At 28.8% G+C, this 19,270-nt stretch overlaps 1 protein-coding gene across 1 annotated transcript in view; it reads left to right on the top strand.

The window, feature by feature from the left end:
* The window catches only part of LOC143255725 (venom factor-like), a 117,016-nt gene that overhangs the window by 20,747 nt on the left and 76,999 nt on the right, over positions 1-19,270 (top strand). Inside the window, 8 exon segments of the mRNA XM_076511860.1 lie at positions 3,767-3,837; positions 4,340-4,483; positions 6,041-6,083; positions 8,486-8,570; positions 12,581-12,683; positions 14,205-14,447; positions 15,682-15,858; positions 16,533-16,658. Coding sequence (XP_076367975.1) covers positions 3,767-3,837; positions 4,340-4,483; positions 6,041-6,083; positions 8,486-8,570; positions 12,581-12,683; positions 14,205-14,447; positions 15,682-15,858; positions 16,533-16,658 — 992 coding nt within the window.

The raw sequence follows: 19,270 nt of genomic DNA, 5'->3' as shown, positions 1-19,270 counted from the left end.
AATGGCAGTCATTTTATTATATTACTTGTCAATAATATTACTGAGGTAAATAAAGAAAACATATCAATTAACTTTAACAACAGTTACAGTTTTGCAACTAGTGTCTTTTACCTTGGTAATTTGTAGAGAATCTCAGTCCATTTCATTTCATGCACTTGGTTGCATGCACATGCATAGACATATTCACACACAACTCCATTTATACACAGTACTTGTTGCATTTGTGAATGGCTAACTTTGTTTACAATTTTGAATACTCCTGAGGAGAGCAGAAATGTTATTTTTAAAATTTTCTTGAGCAGTGTAGTAATAGATCTTTAAGTTGATGTGATTATTTGTGAAGAAAAATGGCAGTCAAAGGCAACAGAACCAAACTGGAAATATTGCAAAGTTATGAGAAACCTGAGATTATTTGATTAACATGGTATCAATTGAACAATATGATTCTCTGCTTTATGTCTTTTCCTTCCAAGTAACTAGTAATTAAAGTTTAGTAATCATGTGAACCATTGGAAAATATTTTGGTTTATGCATTAAGTAAATGAAAAAACTGCTGGTAGTTTAGTCACTTGGTCCTAAACCTTTTGGTAGAAATGTTAAATTTTAGTAGTCTTCCTATATGCGTTACCCTTTTTTTGCTAATGGGTTATCTTGTTCTTACAGTTCATCAAATTACATTTATATACAAAATGATACAGAAGGACATGATACATTAGACCAAGAAAGTATAAGCCTTATAGAGTAGTAAGAAGGTTAATGCAAGCCACTTAGTTCTGAGTAGTAAGAAGGTTAATGCAAGCCACTTAGTTCTATTGCTTTTGTGCAGTGTAATTATACTAAGGATCACCATGAATTTTGTTGTTTTTCTTCCTTCGACATTAGTGGTTGTTTTACAAAGGACTAGTGTTCAGAAATAAAGTCATTGGAAGAAAGTTGCAGTTTTGGTTAGGATAAAAGTTTCAAGTTTTTTAATACCCAAACACAATGTAAAGCAGTGCAATAAAGATACATTTAACCCTTTTGCTATGGACTCAGTATAATATATATACAAGTTCATCTACACAGTTGCATATGTTAAGTATTTGCACCATAACTTTTGATACAGCATGTGTGTCTTCACAAAATTTGGTAGACTTTTAATAGAAATTACAAATATTCTGTGTACAAAAAATCAGATTTTATAATGAAATATTTTTATTAAAAATTTGTTTGTGAAAATAGTCTTCTTCATTACTAGTTTAAGTGCAGAGTGATTTCACTTTATGAAAATAAACTATTTTTCATTCCAAAAATTTCAAATATTATTTGAATAATCTCTAAGACATCCTAAATAGGCATCAAATATTGGTTTCCAGTAAGACTTTATATTATGTTATTTTCTATGCTCTAACTATATGGGGTCTATCACTTAACAAACTTCATAATTGTCATAAAAAATTAGGGAACAAATATAAATTATGCTTTTTTCATGCTTGAATAACTACTTATTATAACACCAAAATACAAATGTTTAGTTTAAGTAGCTTAAGTTTCATAGCAGTATATATATATATAATTTTTATTATATTAACCTTCCAGTTATGGGTAACTAATATAACATAACTTGCACTGATGCAGTGCACATGCACTCAGGTCATGTATCCAGTAATATAAAACTGACCTTTAATCTTCCCTGTCTTGGCAGTGTTTTGTGGACTAGTATTTTGTAATATACAATCACATTTCAATTATTCTACATTATATGTGTATATAAATTATTACTATTTAGAAAAAAAATATTAAGCTTATTTTTTCTTAAAATATAGTACAATAAATCAAGAAGTAAAGCAAACAATTATCTCTTCTTACTTCCACCTTTTTACTCGGTTGTTGCTGGATATAGTTTGCTAAGACTTTCAAAATTTTGCATGTGGAGGATATCAAACAAAATTTTTTTCGGTTTTATATGTATAGTTGAATAACCAAAAAATCATAAATAACTACACTGATACCATAGAATTCCATTATAATTTATTAAGCTTAGTAACTGAGATGTATTTAAATTAAAAAAAAAATTAAACTTCAAGCAGACTAAAGGCATAACATAACCTACCTCCTTGAAAAGATAGATCAAGAGAACATGGTAAACTTTTCACAAATTAAAATGGCTGAGAAAACCATGCTGGGGACATTCTAAGCTGTTGATTGGTTATTCACATGTCACACATTGAAGCAAGTGTATATAAGAGACCATTTCAAAAAATGGAAAGAGTGGAACAGGGCCACCATGTTTGATTCAGTACATAAGCCCTTATCTCAGTAAAATAAAAAGATGTGAGGTTCTTATTTTATATTTTAGCTTGTCAATATTAATAATTGGAGTTCAGGTTTAGCTGAAAGTGTGAGAGGAGGTAAATGTGTTTCAGAAATTAACATTTTCGTCAATTGAAAATGTATTTCCAATAATACTAACCTTTTTCATGTTCTTCTGCCATTCCTCTCTATAAGAGCCAGTGTTAGGGACAAGGATTGGGTGAGTCTTAAAAAAAAAATTATAACTTTATCTGAATGAGATGCTTATATACAGTACCAGGAGAAAGGGCATACTAATATAGATGGAGAGTGTCATGAGACAAATATTGCTTAAGGGTAATTAAGTGGGGTATAAGATACTGGAGCAAGCAATGAAAAAATCAGACCAATGCGTAGATGGGCAAAGGAAAGAAATCTGTAAGTTGAATAATACCTGTAAGTGTAAGAAGAGGTAAATATTATTGGAAATACATTTTTGATTTAAGAAAATGTTAACTTTAAACTATAAAATAAGCTTATGTGTACTTAATGGTTTAGAAGCTTGTATTGTTTGTTTCTAATTGAGCTTAATATCAGGTCTCCTGCATTTTTTACTAAGCTGTATTAATATTTTATTGTATATCATTTAATAAGGTATAAAGAGGTTTATTTTTAAATATCTGAGGTTTAATGTGTTACAGTTAACATGGAGACAAAAAACATTGAGTTTTGAGGAGAGGAATGCTGTTTTAAATGAATAGTGTAAGCAGGTTAATAACTATACATTTTCATAGAAAAATAACTATAACTAAACTTTAAATAGAACCAAATATATATGAAATTTCTCTACAAAATAATAGAAAAAAAAGTACATGATATAATTAATTTCACCTTCAGCCTTTAAGAATTTTATTATTTACAATTAAAAGCGTATCTATGCATAACCTGCAAGTTAATTTATTTCTTGCCTTGGCACATAAGGTTAATGCTTAACTGTGGTCTTCTCTGACACGAGCAAATGAGAATGGTACATTTCCAGTGAATGGAATGTCAGTTAAAGGCAGGTTAATCCCTGACTGTCCACTAGTACCAATTATATATCCGAGAAGACTGAAGCAGTTTGGATAGTGTCATGTTTGAGGATACAGCAACATATTCTGGACATGCCTAGAGTATGTAATCTTTCGATTATGATTACCAAATCTTAACCAATTGGCAATGCTGCTCCATAAATGTCATGACTGACTTAATAACTTAAATAAAATTAAGTGTCTCACTGTTATGCTTCTGCTTCAAACTGACATGTGTAAAGTTAAATGAACTATGAAAATAAATGATTTTCATTATCAAATGGATCCGTGGTGAAATTTACAAAACTAATGTCTTTAGATTATTTTATTTACTAAGGAAAAACCTTTATTGTGGAAATATGTTCATTAATATTTAGCAAAGACATGTTTTAAAATGCTAATATAATACTTTTAATTTCTTTCAGTACACATGCGAATTATCACTTTAAATGAAGATCTGATACCACAAAATAAAATGATTACTTTGCAAATTAAGGTGAGTTATGCATTTTTTACTTATTTATTTTTTCAAGGTTATTACTTATTTGTGATGGTAAACGGATTTTTTACATAATTAGTTAATTACTGATGTGTCTTAAATTTTACTTTTTCATAGCTGGACAATTTTTATCACACAGAATAATGTTAAAGTATAAGTGTATGCTAAGACTTGAATGTTAACATCATGATATCTGTATATAAGTATTGCAAATATCATGAAATATGTGTTAAAAATATAGATATTAAGCTGCAGCTTATTTATTAATTTATTAAGCTACAGTGTTGCTATATTTTTATGTTGTTTGTGATATTTCAGTATTTCATGAATGAGACCAGTTATTATATAGTAATACAAGGCTACTACTATAGAGTTATTCATAATGCTGTCAATTTGGGTAAGGATATTAGTGACAAACTAGAAGTCAATGGATCAGTTTTTTAATACATCTTTTACATTATCTTTACCAGTATGTTTTGATTTTTTTTTGTGAGTGAAGAACCCACAGGATATCACAGTAGAGCATCAGAATTGGAAAGTTGGGAAAGTTGGAAGAAGGATAGAGTTTTATACATATGATTATAGTTTTCCACCCTATCCTCTCTTTGGTGAATGGTCTGCAGTTGTTTCATATGGCTATGATGTAAGATATCTACCTTTTCTAAAAATTATTTTTATGCAAATTCATTTATGTTCTATCAGTTTTGAAAATTATCAAAAACATACTTAAGTGTAATAATTTATCAATTTAATTATTATACAGGTTTTTTTATATCTTATGTGGATTACTTTCAAATTCTAATATTATTCAGTTTAGAAATTTTCTACTAAACTATATTGAGAATGATAATATGTCCCTTGCATTTCTGGTCAGAAACGTATTACTCTAAAAATATATGCATTTTAATTTCGTAAAATTTACTTTAAAATATATTCTTAAATGAGAAAAAAAAAGCATCTGAAATATCAGCACTTTTCTAATAGTTATCCTATGTTTTAATCTTCAAATTGTGTTCTTTTTTGTTCAGACTTTCTAACATTAAAAAAAAACTCTTTTGCAGTTTCTTAACATCTCTGAGATAATTGCGAATAAATGATGGTTGGTTTGCACCATTGTCTGTAATCTGAGGTTTTTCAATTTCACATTTTACAAGTCTCAGAAAAAAAACTTAAATAATTTAAAGTTTTTTATATATATTTTGCCAATTCTAGCTGTTGTTATAAAACACATAATGATATAATTTCTTATGCAGAAAAACTGATTTAAGGCTTTCAGTATTTGGAACTTTTTTGGAATTTTATAGATTCATGAATATTTTGGGGGGAATTTTTGAAACTCACTAGTTCTTGGAATGTTGTGCAGCTCACTACGTGTTTGGTTTATTATTTTCTGGCTTACAAAGATCAGTATGCTATATGGGTATTATTTGAAATCATTACTTCTCTTGCCTGCAACTTGTATGTCAGTTTATAGCTCACATTTATATGAATGTTGGGTAAATTCATTACTTCTTGGATCTTGTATGAACTAAATAGGTATAACTTGTTAAGTTTTGGATACTGAGTATAAGGTAAAAAACTGGGATTCATAATTCATTAAAAAAATCATAATATTCTTTTATAAAAACTTGAAATTCATTTTCCAACATTAAAATTAAAAACTGGCTACTCATACATTTTCATACTGTTTGTCAAGAAAGTTTTGGATTTTAGAAATAATAGCAGTATATATATAAACAAATTATTTATTACAAAAAATATTCTTTACTTTAATAGTATTTAGTAATAATTTAAAATCATGTCATTTTAGTATATAGTTAAGCACTATAAATATGCTGTATATTTACACTGAAGTATCAAATTTTAATAGTACTGTAACTACAACACAACATTTGTAGCAGTATTGTAAAAGCTGTATGATTTCTTCATAATGTTTTTCACATGAAATTATCCTTTTTTTGGAGGGGGATATTACAAACTTCTCTTGAGTATATGTTAGAGCAGTTGTTTGTTACTGTTTTAGAATAAGTAATGTACAAAGCACATATAATCAGATTTCAGTTTTTTCCTGCAATTCATAAACAAGTGGAGTAATTTGTTTTTGATATTTAAGTTATCAATTTTTATATACAAATCTTCTTTTTTAGGTATTCAATTCTTAACTGTGAGATGACTAACACAGTTTTTATATATTTTTTAGCTGTTATATAATACAACTGTGAAGTTTGAGGTTAAAGAATATGGTGAGTAGAAAATGAATTTTTATTTTAATAGTATTTTAACTAATAAAGGAAAATTTACCAGTCATGTAGCTTAACTGTTAATTGGTTTTCAAGTAAAATACCAGTAACTTTATAATCTTATAATGCTAAAATCCATGGTTTGACTCCCCTGGTGGACACATCAGATGGCCCAGTGTGGCTTTGCTGTAAGAGGAACAAATGATTTCTGTTGATTGGTAAGCACTTATCATCTGTTTAATACCTCTATCAAGCAGTAGGTTTAAAATTTACTTCATAAATTGTGATATGTTTTCTACTCATTTTATCAATAAGTATTAAATGGTAAATATAGTAAGTATTCACATTTTAATACTCCATTCCTTACATCATATAAAGTAAGTTCTTTGTTCAGTGGTTGAGTTATAATAATTCTAATTTGTTTAATGATTACTTATTGTTTGGAAAACTGCTGAAACTAGAAAAATTGTTTCCATTGTTTATAGGTTGGCCAAAAATTTTAGCCTTTTTTCTAACAGCTTGAAATGGAATATATGTAAAATTACATCAAGATATGATGTTAAAAAATTGTAGTATGCCACAGGTAAAGCTTTGTACATTTACATTCCATCATTTGTTAGTTACCTTTGTAAGAAAACTGGAAAAGTCTTGATTATTGAGAAAACATATTTTTTGTAGCTCACTGTTTATTGTAATAGAATCTTATATAATGAATTAAGGGCTTGAAGTAAAGTAAAAACTTGCATTTCAGGAGTAAAATGCCAATAAATAAATTTAAATCAATTTTTAACAAGTTTAAAAAATATACAGTGATTTTTGCAAGAGAGAAACAATGTTGTTAGATGTGTGTGAACCTTAATATTATAGCTATATTGGGTAGGTCTACTAGATAACACTAGATTTATCTAAGATATTAGTTGCAGCGTAAAACTAAATCTCTTACCAACAGAGTTGATGTAAATTGAAATAAAGAGACTGGACACAAAGTGTAATACAAAATAATCTTTATTAAACACAATGTGTTTACTTGCTGATACTAACATGGAACAATTGCCTTTACTAACAACTGAAGGCAGATTTCCACATTATGCTAACTAAAATGATATTACAGATCAGATTAATCAAGAGAAGATGAAATTCCAGACTTACAAAATGCAACATTCCTTTGTTTGGAAGGAATGTTGCAATTACCCAGGGCAACTTGTGTAACTTATGTGACTAATTATTCTTATTACAACCCAAGTGAGACTGTAACCTTTAGGTTTCACTTGAACAACCACTAAAGGACATTGCTGTCAACAGTCTCTCACAATGTGGTCTATTAAGAAATAAACTCTCTTGGAGGTAACAGGTATTATTTATTTCTGAGAACAACAAAGAAATAAGGGTAATGTAGAACTATATGTTTTGTGATGCATGTACATGACAGAGATAAATTCAAAATAAACATATAGTAAAACGAATAAAAAAGAAATGTTTGTAATATTCAAATACCACAGTAGTAGATTAATATTTTTATCTAACAAATAAAATTTTACATCTAAAGTCACATTACAGCTTTTTTTTTTGTTCAACTGTCATTTTCCTTAGGAGCACGTAAAATAAATACAAAGTGTGGAAGGGTTAGATGTAACTTAAAATGTGTTCTGTTGACTTCTCTAGTTAAACGGTTGGGAATGCACAGTGGAACATCAAATAAGACTTATGACTACATAAAGCTGGTAGAAGAATGATCCATATTTTATTTAAAAATTAATTTTAGTCAATCAAGCATAATATTTTTTTTATACTAAAAACATTTTTTTTTAATTTTCATGAAACTTCAGTTAGGATTTATAACAGAAATAAGCTTTGTTTGTTGTTTAGTTTATTTATAAATTGAGGTGTGAGAAGTAAAATGTGCTGATACCAATGTGACAATAACTAAATCAGCTAAAGTGAACCTTACAGGAAAATATTTAATACTGTAAGTTAAGTATTTGACAATTTATTTTTAAAACAGGTGTATTGAAATATGTTTTGGCCATTTTTTATAAAAAAGAAAATGCATAGCTAATTGGAGATTTTTGTCAGTCAGAAAGAAATTATTTTAACACTCTTACGAAAAGTGGGGCCTAATAGGCCCCAGAGCAACTTGAAAGGTTATTAATATTAGGCTAATAAATTTGTATTTAAATGAAATTGCCATTTCATTTGATGAAATGTTTTAAGCAGGTTATATTTTTTAACTTTTCAAAGATATCAAGAATATTATTTTTTGTAAACAGTAATATTTTACTGGCTGTCTTTAATTGTAAATATTTTATCAAACTTACTTGCATAACCTACCATGCTAAATATGATGTGACTGAGTTAATTCAAAAGCATGTAATCACTAATATGCATTTTCAAACATTTTTTTTCAGTTTTGCCAACGTTTTCTGTTGATGTAACAGCTCCTGAAATTATTTTAGAAAGTACCAAAAAAATCACTGGAAGTGCACATGCTAAGTAAGTTGAAACTTTAATTTGTATAATAAACTTATAGTAGACAACATATAATGCAATTATGATTTATTGTTGCTTTTAAGAGACAAGTCATGGTATATGAAGAGGATGGTGTTAAGTACAAAACAGTTGAAAGGAACTATACAGAATTTGTTTAAATCAAACACAGGTAAAAGAAAACAGACTTTGAAAGAAAATAAGACAAAATTTTGTGGTTGAGTCTTCTTTGAAGATGGCCAACTACTCGAGCTTTCAACACTACTTAGCAAACAATCATATAAGGCTAAGTCTATTTATATTATGACAAATGTGATTCTGATTTGGTGTGCTAACTTTACACATCAAGTAACTACTGCTAACTGTTTTATGCATATGAGCAGTACACTTGTCTTTGTATCTATTTCTGCATACATCCAACATGCTGCACTGTGACAGAAAGATTGATGACTACACTGGCCACTCAATAAAGTCAAACATATCTACACTAGCCATGTCTGTGTGTGTGGGAGCTTGATTCATTTTATTTGCATAGAATAACTCACTATTTATATGGTACTGTAATGGCCCTGCAGGGACTATTATGCTAATACCCATATAATTGAAACTTATGCATAATTATCAGGTACAGTATTAGTTCAAAATGTTCTATTGGTACAAGGAAGAAGGAAATAATAACTGAAAGACATACAGAAAGCTTTATTAATGTATAACAGAAATAAAATTCTAAGTTCAATTTTTTTTATAAACAATATTTAAGAGATTATTAAACAAAATTATTTATCAGTAACAAATGTTTTTATTTATGTGTATAAATCTTTTTAACTTTGATATTTTACAAAGCATAAGATCCTACTTTCTGTTCCAAACAAACAAATCTTTTTAAACTGAACGTAAATGGAAAAATTTAAATATTGTGGGTGAGTATTAAGATTTTCCAAAAATCTTTTCAATTTTTATTAGTTAAACTGATTTTAGTTTAATCAGTCATTTACTAAATAATCCCTTTAAATTTTATCTGGAACATTAGATATTTCTTGTGTAAGAAATTGAACATGTATGATCCAGATCTGGTAGTAATCCAGTATGGGCATTATGGGTCCATATCTGGGCAGGATGCATCTAGATCTGAAACCATCATTACATAAAGATGATCAGATCTGCTAGATCTAAAGTAGATGAAGACAGATATAAAACTTATATTATCAGATCTGAGTATGCTATGGCCAGATGTGGAAGGTATTCTTCATGTTGAAAATAGATATTAATACACTTAGGCCAGAAATGGCCAGTTTTTGAAGGTTTAACTATTATCAAGAATAAATATTACTATGCATGGAACAGATGTAGCCAGACCTAGAAGGATTAAGGCATATCTGGAGTAAAAGTCATCATACATAGAAAAAATGTACCCAGATCTGAAAGTATTAATTCATATCTGGAATGAATATCACCAGATCTGGGTATTACATGCCAAAATCTGTCAAATATAGCTCAGATGAATTTTGTTTTTTGTAAAGGATTAGTTGCAAGCAATCCTACATTTTTAAAGGAATTTATTGTTGCTGTTTTTTCATATTAAGAAAGTATGTATCAATTAGTTTTCAGTAAAAGTATTCAGTAGGCTTAGGTGTTTTTGTTTTACATTAATGTAAAACTAGACTCATAGCAGTATTCCATAAAAGTTTATTACTTATTGAAAGCACACTAGAGTGGTCGCTTTTGTACTAAGATTTCTCACCCAGATAATCTTGTTCTATACTTAAAGTTAAGAAGTTTTGAGTTTTGATGTAAAAACAGTAACTGCTTTACATTTTATGGAAGCAACTGCTTCCTCTTTACCTCAGAAATGTTGCCAAATGAAGCTGACTGGAATTTTCATGTTAATGGGGATAGTTTTAGAAATGTGTCCTTGTTCAGTTTTCAACCAAAATAGTGAAATACTGTCTCTTGAAAAGTGGTACAAATAAATAACTTCTCTGTCATGACCTGTTTGACTGCATCATTAATATCATAGAGTTTAGCTGATGTTGATACCAGAAAGAGTTGCATGTTTCTTGTCATAAACAGGGTAGTGGTGGTGTTTCACATCCTCTTTATTTTCACTGACATTTGAATGTAAAGTTAACCATTTCATTGCTTTCCCCATCAATTTCTTTTCATTGCATGGTTGTTTTTATGTATGAAAAATGCTTTGTGTTTTTGAAAGTCTAGTTTAAAGCTCTTCTCTCAAGGCTACTTTTATTCCAAGGTACCTTTAGCAATCTTACATCTGATGATAGTGGAGAGTAGACAAACTGAAATAACTTTTGAAATTATTGGACTTCTATAGTTAAAATCTTAGTAACAATTTTTATAAACTTGCTTCTGGTAGAGATTTGGGAGTATTACTAAAATTGTTGATGTTGTTGGAGGCATACCACTTTCTTGTTCCAAAAACTTTCCTTTCAAGGAGGGAGTATATTGGATTCAATTTTGTATGGGCATCTTGTACAAGTTTCTTTTGAGACTGGCTTTAACACAACCTTAAAGGTGAACAGAAACAAAGCAAACTCTTAACTTTACTTTGAGTCTTACCTTATTGAAGCAAGAACTATCTCAAAAAGCATGTAAAAGTTTAGGATGCTTCTAAGAAAAAAATATGTTTCTAAATAATTTTCTGTTCATATGACCTGAGCTTATGTCTTTAAGAATAATGGTCAGCTTGACCTTAAAAAGATACCTAACTCACTGGTGATTTATTTACCTCTTAACTACTTGAGATGGTTGAATTTTTCTGGTCACTTCAATATCAGTTTCTTGAAAATAATTACTGTATAATCCCTAGATATTAAATTAAATAACTTAGGAGAAGGTATTAAAAATAATCCACTTTGTCTGAAATTTATAAAGAATAATAATTTATTTGGTAATGAATCCAAGGTGATTTATATACACTGCTTTAAAAGTAAATGTATTAACAGAAATTAAATAATAAGTAGTTCTCTAATGGATCCAAAGTGTTTTACATATCTTGCTTTGAAACTAGATGTATTAAAACAAATTAAGTTTAGCAAAGGTATATTTAAGTTGGTTTTACTGCCAGTAAGGAGATATGTTCAAGGAGGGCTAATACTGTATTATAAATTTCATATTATTACATTTGAATGTATATTATCGTTTTTGTAATGTTTTAATTTTTGTAGAAAATAGTTTGTTTTATATAAAAATGAGAACATAAAACAGCTTAAATTATTTGATTACAGTGTGTCTTGTATTAGAATGTTTCAATGAGCAGATATCAGTCAGCACTTCGAAACTTGTGCAAATTTATTTATTTTTGACAATTTCTTTTTAAATATGACTAACATACATGATTTCATGGTTATTCATTTTTTACACTAATATGATAAATGACAAGTATTAAAATAAAGGTTGTTTCACAAATGTTTCTTTAGAACTGATAAAACTCCAAAGTTTCAGTTCACAACTTCTTACTCTTTTCATTCAGCTCATAAAATAAATCATGGGTATTAGATTTTTTTAAAATTCAGTATCATTTCTTATACATTTATACACATAAATATACAGAAATTTACATTATGATCATATTATAGATTTTTCATTTTACAGAAACTAGGTTTGTAACTGGACAATTGAAATACTTTAAAACCACTAAAATAAATTAATCCAGGTTTTACTATTTAACTGTGTCAGTTACTGTTAAAATTATTGACCTCAGTTGACCATTGTTGGCCAAATTATGAAAAATCTGTACAGTCATCATTTGTTGCATATTAAAAGTTGCTTTCTTTCTTATCATATAAACAAAACTAAAGTATTTATATAAAAAGTATTAAAGTATTTGAATTAGGACAATTGGCTTTGTAGTCTTTTTGATATAATTTCAATGTTGTTACATTTCTCCTGCTGTAAGAAAAAAGAATTCTTTTTTATATTTTTTTATTAGTTTCTTTCAGAATTTATGGTTTCAAATTTTGAAAAATTAACAATTCTATGTTAATTTGGAATCATAGGTATGTGTATGGTGAACCTGTGCATGGTACAGCAAATTTCAAATTTGGGGTGAAGTTAAACACAGGAGACATTATTATTATTGGCACACTATATAATAAGCAGGTATGTTATTACCTTTTTGTTTGATTCCTTTTTTAAGTTTTTTTTTACCAAGTGTTTTATTGTTCCATATGTAATGAGCATAAAATATGCTACTACAACCAGGATTGTACAAAATCAACTTATTAGAGATATAAAAAAATTAAAAAAATTCTTGATATAACCAAAATACACATTTTATCACTTACAAAATTCAGTTAGTAAGCTCATGTTTGGCCAGGACTAGGTACAGATGTTAATAAACAATACAACATAAATTTCAGTGTGGTCAATTTCTATGAATATCAAACGAATTAGGAAAAAGGACTAGAAGAATAAAAATCATAAATCACCAGAAAAGAACACAAAGTCCAAGAACTAAACCACTTCTGAATATTAAGAACAATATTGAATAATAATTCTTTCAAACATTATCTCATGAATTAACAAGTTTCAATGATTAGGGATGTGTTTTATTTAGTGGTAAGGTTATATTTCATGTTTTGTGCTATTAATGTAAATTTGCATAATTTTTCACAACATTAACATCTGTATGCCATCTTTGGAGAAAGTTAGTGTCACTTTGATAATACACACACATTCATAATGATGTGTTCTGTCTAGAAGGTGAGCTAACATTTTAACATAACTATGAATTGAGGACTGTTCTATAACTGTCACATGAAGCTGAGGTATTTTTGGATTATTGTGATCCAACTCTTCTGATTGGTCAACCTCAGAGGGGAGGTGAATTGTGAGCAGTTTGATGTTTTCAAACATTTGTTTTTTTTGTCTTAAAGGAGCCAATGTATGCTCATCCAAGCCATAGCCATTTATCCATTGCTTTTGCTAATCATGCCAGCTATCCTTGTTTCACTTTCAAATCTGTTTTCATTTGTCACTTTATTTAAACAAAGTTTTGTTTCATTTTCTTCTTATCTTAATACACCTTTGCACCATGATTCAATAGTTCAGCCACTAGTATTGTAAATCCTATTTATTATGGTTGCATCATCAAAGAAATGTTTTATTTTTATTCAACCTTATCAAAATGTCTTTCTTTTTTCTAAAAACAACTAAATCACACTGACCTACCACATGATAGATCCTGGTGTGAATCTTTAGTTGTTGTACAGATCAGATAATTGTGTGTTATTGTTTATCTATAAAAAGTACTAAATGTTGAACTATTTGCAGACTTTAAACAATGTTAGTTCAGTTAGTACATTTAATGAAACAGTTGAAAATTAAGCCTAAACTTATGAATTTAAGTCCTGGTTAAGATGGACAGCTCTCTATTTTAATCCATTATTCCTGTTGTAAAATAAATTAAATTGAATAATTTTGAGTAAGTCAGCAAATGATAATTTTAAGGGTGAAGTATAAATCTATATAAATTAGAGTATTTTCATGATAAGTTCAAAAGGTTGTGCAATTTTTTATTTTACAAAGAAAGGCAAGAAGCAGTATTTGATGTTACAAATAATTTATATTTATAAATAACATTAGTGGTGTTTCATGTAATTTTCTCTTAATGTTTCTTAGCTTCAAGATGGTAAAGTTGATTATCAAATTGATGTGAATGAGTTTATGAAGCATGGAAAAATATCAGGTTTTCCTGACTTGGAAGGAAACCATCTTTTTGTGGAAGTGTCCGTGTTGGAACAGGCCACAGGACAACGAGAAACTGGAATAAATGAAAATGGCATCTTTACACTCTCTCCTTATGATGTGTCATTCAAGCGGTGCCTCAATAATTTTATGCCTGGATATACAACATTAATACCAGTGAGTGTGAATTTGCAGAGCAGTTGCTAGAAGTATATCATGTAACAATGTAACAAAAGTGTGTGTGTGTGTGTATATCATATATCAATATATATGATTTTAATAGTATCTTAAATAGAGCAAGGTTTTCAATATTTTCTATTAAAATTTAGATGAATATGAACTTTAATGAAAAGGATACTATTTTTCAAAGCATTTTGTCTTTTCACATTCAACTGTATTAAGATTTTTCTTGTAGAAAATATCATAGCAATTGTAGTTAAAAGTTTTGAGTAGATGATAAAAATCAATAAAATAACACATTCAAACTAATTACACCTTATATGTAATTATCTCTTTCAAACTTTCAAATTCATTCATGAACCACTGTCTTATTTTTTAGATAATAATTATTGTTTTTAAATATTAGTGCATTAAATAACAGTATAATTCATTGTTGAACATTACGATAACTTTTTCATTTTTGTAATTGTATCTGTCACTTAAGAATTAAAATATTCCTTTCATAAAGAAGTGATTATGAGGGAACTTTTAAACTTGCAGTGAATAAATATTATGCAAAGATAGCTTTAACCTACTATTATAATGTAGTTAACTTTGAAGTTATATGTTTTCATTGCTAATTTATTCAAGGCTATTCCTTTTACTTGACCACAGATAGAGAGATTTGTATTCTTGTTAACCCATTAATGTGCATCATTTATTACAAGATGAGACATTTGGCTACATTAAGAAGAGCATCTTTACAACAACTACAATAACGTTTCATACATTTTTCCTTACCATTAATTTTATACTAAAGTTTATAACCTTAATGCCAGGAAATATGAATTTGTAAAGCTTTTAAATTCTTCAGTGACATGTTTATACCTTAATTTTTAGAAAAATTACAGAAAGTAATTCAGTTTTCAACCATTCCATAATGCTTTATAATATTAAGTTGTTTTTTTTATAACACTAAGTGTTACTTCTAAATCCCTTAAAGATGGTCCTGTGAGATGGACTTCAGTGCTTGAGAAGGCTGGACACAGCTAGTTGTTAGCATACCAGACTCTAAATCTGAGAGTCCATGGTTTACATTAACACTGCCATGAAATAAAAAATCATACTTCACACTCTTGCTAAAAAAAATTTTAAGTAGAGAAAAGAAAAGCATTAGAAGCTCAGTTGATTTGAAATGATGAACTACTTTCATTATTTAGTAACTAATATAACATTCAACTTATACTTTCAGGTGGACATAAATTTTGTTAGTGGTAAACCAGCTCCAGGTATTCCTGCTGTTATTACTGTTACAGATGAGAAGGGAAGAGCTGTTGTAGTCCAAAAGTCAGAAGATACAAGTGATGAACGTGGGCGTTGTAACTTTCTTGTTAATCCAAGTAAAGACCTAAAACAGATAAAAGTAGAGGTAAGCTGATACCTTGTTGTGACCAAATGAAACTTACAGAATAAGAGGTATTTTAATGTAATACTTCAAGTAACAAAGGTGGAGTTGAAATAAGGATAATTGATGTAGAGAAAAATGTATGTTAAGTTTGGAACGTTAGTGATGTAGTTACAGAAGCAGCCTGATGTGTTGCATATAACAGTGTTGAATTGGTGTACAAAAATGTATTATAATGGTAATATGATAGTTTATAAAACAAAATTGGTACAAATGATATGAATGCAAAGGTTGGATGATGATGTACTCCTTATTGAAACATTGTACAGGTATGTTAATGATTTGAGTATAAATATGAATTATGCACTACCTCAAACAGAAGTGGTGTACAGGCAGGCTTTTGTAGAACACAAACTGGTTATGTAGGGGAGTGAATTGAATACAGAGTTTGATCTGTTTTTTTTTTATATTTTATACAGAAGTTCAAATATTTGGGAGTTTGGTCTGTTTTTTGTTTTATACAGAAGTTAAAATATTTGGGAGTTTGGTTGCTTTTTACTTTGTACAGAATTTTATTTATTTGTAGTGTGTTTTACATTTTTATTTAAGGCAGTGGTTTAATTTATGGTTGAGCAATTTTCTTTTATCTTAATATGATTTTGCTCTTTGTATCTTATTTAAACCTTTTTACTATATAGGTTAAAACAAATGATGGCAGAGGAGCTCAATACCAGAGAAAAGGTCAACACAGAATGAGTGAGCAGTCTTCTGAATTTGGAGGAGTTATTGCCATAGACAGAGGCACAACTAAACAAGATTTAAAGGTTGGTATATCGTGCATATTTATTTTAAGATTTTAGCTCTACAGTAGTTATATAATATTAAATTTGCAAAATATAGTATTATGATACAAAGAATGTTACAGCTTATAATGGATTCTTTTCTTCACACTAATATTACAGATTTCACACTGTAATTTTTAAAGGGACTTGTTATTTCTCCACTCACCCAGTTTTAATGTGCTAAATTACTTCGAACCTACAATGGCCTTCAAAATGCACCTTGTTTTGAGTTTTGAAGCCCATACTTGCAGACATGGGAAAGAATCAGAAGATTTTTGACCACAACCAGCATATCTAGTAATTCTCTTTTATTTTTAAAATGGTTTGATGAATAATGGTCAAAAGCATAAACTTTTCAAGACACCTTCTTTTAGTTTTTAAACCAATGTTAACCTTGTACTTTAAAAACTTAGTAATGTACCTCTCAACAATATCATCAAACTCAATGAATAGAGTATTTTCTCTGCACAATCAGTTAGACTAATCAGTCTCTTATCTGGCATGTTGGTTTTAAGGTGATTTTTGATAAGTTTTAGCTTGCTGAAGCTCTTTTCTTAGTTGGCTTAGCTTACTGGGAAAGCTATTGCTATCTTTATAACATTGTGAAGTTTAGTAAAAGCCATAAATAGAGGTTTCAGGTGTTCTGTAAACTTCTCGATTGCTCAAAATATCACACCTGAATGCTCATTTACTGTCTTAGCTTGCGTCATTTCCATTTTTATCTCTTCAAGATTCAGCCTTTCATGGGATAAAAGAGAGTTAATAGTTTTAAAATCAAGGAACGTTTCAAATTTGGAGTCAATTGTTAACAGGAAGCAGAACATTAAGAGATTTTTTTCTTTTGAATTGTTTGTTTAGTTTTCCAAGAAAATTATCAACTGTTGGAAACAAAATGGCTCATTTCATACGTAATTCACCTCATGTGGTGTCTTTCATTCTAAGTGTGGTTAGAACTATAAAACTATCCATGCTTGAGGTTGTGGAGCTCTGTAATTAATACCAACAACAATATTTCAGGTCATTTTTGGTAGCAACATGGAAAATAATGTGAAGCGTTTTTCTCGCATCTGTAGGTTTGCAACAATACTCAGTGATATATGCTGCTTTCAAGTAATCAAACATGCAACTTTGCAGTATACCTCATACCTAATGCTCTTTTTGCTTCACATAAGATGTTACTCAGAAGCAGTATACAGTACATAAATATCTGGTCAAATTTCACCAAAATGGATCAGGAATGTAATGCATGGTCTCAGTTAACTTTTTTGCTATAGGCTTGGTATAATATACACAAGTTTGTCTGCACATTTGCACATGTTACATTTTTGCACTATAAGCTTTGATACAGTATGTGTATCTTCACAAAATGTGTAGGCCTTTAGTAACAATTACAAGTATTTTGTATACAAAAAAGTGAGATTTTTTTAATGAAATATTTTGTGTAAAGATTTGTTTATGAAAATATAGTCTGTTTCATTACTAGTGTGAGTGCAAAGTGATTTTATATTATGATTAAAAAAGCTATTCTTCTTCTCAAAAGTCTCAAATATTATTTGTGTAGTCTCTAAAACCTCCTAAATACATTTTAAATGTTTTTTTTCAGTAAGACTTTATATGTTACGTTGTTTTCTATAACTAGGTGAGGTCTGTCACTTAACCAACCTGATAACTATCATAAAAAAATTAGGAAACATAAATTATGGTTTTTTCATGCTAGAATTACTACATATTATAATATGAAAATACAAATGTTTAATCTAAGTAGCTTAATTCTCATAATGCTACATATTTACATATATATTTTTTATTTTTATTATATTGACCTTCCAGTCATGTGTAGTTAACATTACATAACTTTCATTGACGTGGAGCACATTCACTTTTGTTACATGCCCACTAACATAAAATTGACCTTTAGTCTTCCCTGTCTTAGCTGTGTTTCAGTGGACTAGTATTTTGTAATATACAGACACATTTCAGTTTTTTTATACATAATATATAAATAGATTTTGACTATTTAGAAGTAAATTATTAAACTTATTTTTTAACATATAGAACAACAAATCAAGAAGTAAAGCAACAATTATCTCTTCTCGCTACGACCTTTGTAATCGGTTGCTGCTGGACGTAGGCTACTAAGCCTTTTAAAATTTTGTATGTAGATGATGACAAACGAAATTTTTTTTAGGTTTTATATATACAGTTGAATAACCGAAAAATCATAAATAACTACACTGGTAGCATAGAATTCCACTATACTTTATTAAGCTTAGTAACTAAGATATATGTAAATTTAAAAAAAAAAAAGAAACTTCAAGTAGACTAAAGATACATCCTACCTTCTTGAAATCTTGGATTGAAAGAAAGTAGTAGACTTTTCATAGGTTAAAATGTCTGAGAAAACCACTCTTGGAACATTCTAAGCTGTTGGCTGGTTATTCACATCTCGTATATTGAAGTAAGTGTATATAAGAGACCGTTTTCAAGAGTGGAAAGAGGCAAATGGAGCCACTGTGTTTGATTCAGTACATAAGCTATATCTCAGCAAAATAAAGAGATATGAGATTCTTATTTTATATTCTAGCTCGTCAATA

Source organism: Tachypleus tridentatus, chromosome 7, assembly GCF_004210375.1.
Source record: "Tachypleus tridentatus isolate NWPU-2018 chromosome 7, ASM421037v1, whole genome shotgun sequence".
NCBI lineage: Eukaryota > Metazoa > Arthropoda > Merostomata > Xiphosura > Limulidae > Tachypleus > Tachypleus tridentatus.
The sequence above is the reverse complement of the archived record's forward strand: the minus strand, read 5'-3'. Positions and strand labels throughout refer to the sequence as shown.